Consider the following 3,659-nt stretch of genomic DNA (forward strand, 5'->3'; position numbering starts at 1 on the left):
GTAATAATAGTAAAAAAAAAAAAAAAAAAAAAGCGAATATTTGGTCAAATCGATGCTCCTGTGAAAGGAGGAAACGAAATTCCGTAGGAGCCGCTTCAAAGCGACACGGGCGCTCTGGGTTCCCGCGGGGAAGGGTTGATCCAGAAGAAAGGGGTCCGTGGCCACGCCGGGGATAGGAAAGTACGAAAATATTATTGCAGCCTAGAGTGCCAAACGCAGCCCGGCGGGTGTCATGTTTACCCAGAGAGACGGGAAAATCGCTGCTGGGTGACCAGTCCCACGAAATTAGGAAAACTTCAGCACACGCCTCGACAGCCCCACAGCACGCGTAAATGGTTGCTGATGGGGTTTATTCGAATATTTTTTACTCGGGGCGGGAAGACTATTTGCTTCAACTATTTGTGTGTGAGTGTGTGTATATGCCTAATCTGTCCAATTTGTTGGCCGTGTGAATTCTGCTTAAGGAATTCTTTCCTGTAATCGATAATCTGGGTATTGCTGAAACAACAGCCTCCAACATAAACCCGTTGAAAATACATTCGCCTTATATCATCATTCAGCATCACAAATTGATTGTTTCAACTCTTAAAAAAAAAAAAAATATTCTTTGGTCTGAATATTCCGTAACCTAACATCTCTTTTTCAAAACAAAAAAAAACACCAAAAAAAAACCCAACAAACCAACGCTGATTCAGCTTTCCGTCCAGATGAGCTGAAGACACGGCAGCGCGCAAAGCAAAGGTCCCCGCTGCCTTTTTTCAGCCCTGGGACGATGTGGGCGCGCAGCCTCCGCCCCCGCGGGAGGGAGCGGGTGCGGGGGGGCCGAGGCGGAGCCGGAGAGGGGGAGGCCGGAGCCGCCGGGGAGGACTGAGCGGCACCCTCCCCGCCACAGAACGTGGCCAAATTTGTCCCCGGAGCTGTGAACCCGAGTGGTGGAGCCGGGGTCTCCCCTGGCCGGGGCGGAGGCGCTCCGCCGATGCGCTGCCCCTGCGCGGCGCCGCGGAAACTGCGCCCCTCTTCCCGTAGCCCCCGCCAAGCGCAAATTAAAAGATATTTATTGGTCTTGGGATATATAATTCCCCCCCCCGCCCCGTGTCGTCTTCGTCGTCTGAGAATAATATATGCAGCAGTTGTTAGCCTCACTCCAGGGAAAACTAAATGTATAACGAAAGCTTATTCGTGAGTAGGAATATACTAACGGAACAATCTGATGTCTTCTTAATCCTATGTAAAAAGCTCTGTAGTCTTCCTAATATTGACTGAATGGGTAATTAATGGCTCTTCATCGAGGAGAATACCCGGTAATCCGAGATAGGCGAAAGACAACAAGCCAAAGGTAAAAGACAACAGGACTAGCTGGAGACTCTACATAAGAACCAATTTATCCATTTAGAAGAGTATTACGCATAGAAACAACGATCCCATAAGGAGATAAAGGAAAAGTGGGAAAATAAATACCCGCAGTAGGTCCGGCCACCCCACCCTCCCCGGTATTCCCAGCCCAGCTCCCAGTCCCGCTCCCGGCCCGCCCGCCCCACGCACCGGGGCCGGCACCGGGGATCCCGGGCCGCCAGTTCTGCCGGCGGGAACGGGAGGTGGAAAAACACGCTCGGAAGAGGGAGAAAAAAAAAATTAAAATAAAAAATTAAAAAGGAAATGCAGAAGGTGAAGCGGGGTGACGAGCAACCCCAAATTCCCATTTTCCGCAGCCCATGGGAACGCGTCCCCGGCAGTACCGGGCAAAAGAGGAAGGGGGAAATTCCCCCAAAATGTTGGGTTTGGGGTGGTAGCCCCACGCAGAAGGCGCGGATAGTCAGTACGCGGGTTACTTGGCCGGGGCGGCTTCGCGGCCGGGACCCAAACCCGAACGGGGATGGGAGATTCCAGCAGGAAAAAAAAAAAAAAAAAAAAGAAAAAGGAGAAAAAAATAAAAAACACTTTTGACATTTTAATTGAAACCTTTACCGCTAATATATTACTTGGGTGACTACAATTAGGTTGTTTTTCGGTTGGCTGACAGCTTTTAAAATATTATTTCACTCGGGAAATAAAAGCTTCATCTCAGATTATAGGTGGGTATTTTTGGATTTACGTGATTTATGGTCACCATGACAACTAATGCTGCGTGGTAGCTCCCCTCCTGCCCGGGGTGGGGGAGTTTTAATCAAAGGCATGTAAGGAAATGCCGGTACCCTCTCCTTTTGGGTTACCGGGGCCCGGGCCGGTGCTGTGCCCCGCTTTTGGGGACGCGGGGACGATCAGAGGGTCTGTCCCGGCTGGGGCCGGGGGACGTGGGGCTGGCGCTGGGGAAGGTGTAGGAGGGCGGTTCGGTGGCCGGCCCTGCTCTCCCTCTCCCCCTTCCCCGGGGGGAAGCGGGCCGGGACCCCCGCGCCTCCACCGAGTGTCCCGGGACAGAGAAGGCCACGGTGGGGTGGGCACCGGTGGGCACCGGCGCCGCGCCCTGTCGGCGCATAAAGCGCGTAAAAAGCGCGCTGCAACACGCAGCCGGGAGGGACTTTTCGTTTCGAGTGGCGGCAGAAGAAGACAGAATTTCTGCAAAATAACTAAAAAAAAATGAATGTGGGGGAAAAAATATAAAAAGAACAAAAAGAAAAGGAAAGGGGGGAAAGGGCTTATCTGCGAGAGGGCTGCATTACCCTGTTGAAAAAAAAATAAATGGGGGAAGTCGCCGTTAACCCCTCTCCCTGCTGCTCCCCCTCCCCAGGGATTTGCAGGCTGGGTATAAACAACCCCGACGTAGGGGCTGGAGAGGGGCCGAGGCAGCTCCGCGCCCGCGGCCTTTGCGCGGTCCCGTCGGAGGGAAAGGCTGGGAGGGGGAGGGGGGGGAAGGATTTCTGGGTGCAGGACCACGGAGGTAGAGAGAGGTTAAGAAGAAACGGGGATATGATTGGTAAACAAATTGTGCAGAATGGAGCTGGATTCATATTGACTTAGTTATAGGTCATCTGCTACCGGTGCAAAGGGAGGAAATATTTACTTTACACATATACTTTATGATCTTGGGGGAATTAGAGGAAATTCAATAAGAAAACGGCTAGAATCATTTTAAACCCCCTATTTAAAAGACTTAAGCAAATTAGAGTCTTATCAGATTAAAATCCACTACAAATGTAAGAGCATTGTCTCCGTCGAAACGCTGTGGGGTCTGAGGAAAGAGATTCTTTGCCAAATCTCAGGGATAAAAACACGTCATTTAAACACCAGATAATGAGCAGAATGTAAATTAATTTAACCTTCTTTACTAACAGGCTGCGAAAGTAATATGTATGATTTAGCGATAAGTAAGATTGCGAGGGATGATACGTACCTCGGACGAGCATCAGCGACTAAGAAGGACCCTTGCGGGGGTGAGGGGCTGGGGGAAGCAACGGGATACAGAAAAGTTTGGGCTCTGGGATGCGGATGTGGAGGGCCACATCGAGGGGAAGCTTTCGGTAATTTTTCGATGCCCGTGACCGTGCAGAGCAATTGAAGATAAAGGCGCAACCTGCATTTTCCGCGCCCGGGCTCCCTGGGGCTCCTCATCCCTAACAGGGCCGCCGCTCCCCGGGGACAGTGTCGGCTTCGCGGGGGCAGGGCTCGGGGACAGGTTCCTCTGCCCCGGGAGGTCCTGACCGACACGGGAGGGCAACCTCCTC

General features: G+C 51.8%; 1 protein-coding gene across 1 annotated transcript in view; it reads left to right on the top strand.

Annotated features, from left to right (window-relative positions):
- The first annotated feature begins 1,873 nt into the window (after positions 1 to 1,873).
- Positions 1,874 to 3,659, top strand: part of PITX2 (paired-like homeodomain 2) — a 7,206-nt gene continuing 5,420 nt past the window's right edge. The window contains exon 1 of the mRNA XM_009885515.1: positions 1,874 to 1,927. Coding sequence (XP_009883817.1) covers positions 1,874 to 1,927 — 54 coding nt within the window. The remainder of the gene's footprint in view (positions 1,928 to 3,659) is intronic.

Source organism: Charadrius vociferus, unplaced genomic scaffold (genome assembly GCF_000708025.1).
Source record: "Charadrius vociferus isolate BGI_N301 unplaced genomic scaffold, ASM70802v2 scaffold55, whole genome shotgun sequence".
In the NCBI taxonomy this organism is placed as follows: domain Eukaryota; kingdom Metazoa; phylum Chordata; class Aves; order Charadriiformes; family Charadriidae; genus Charadrius; species Charadrius vociferus.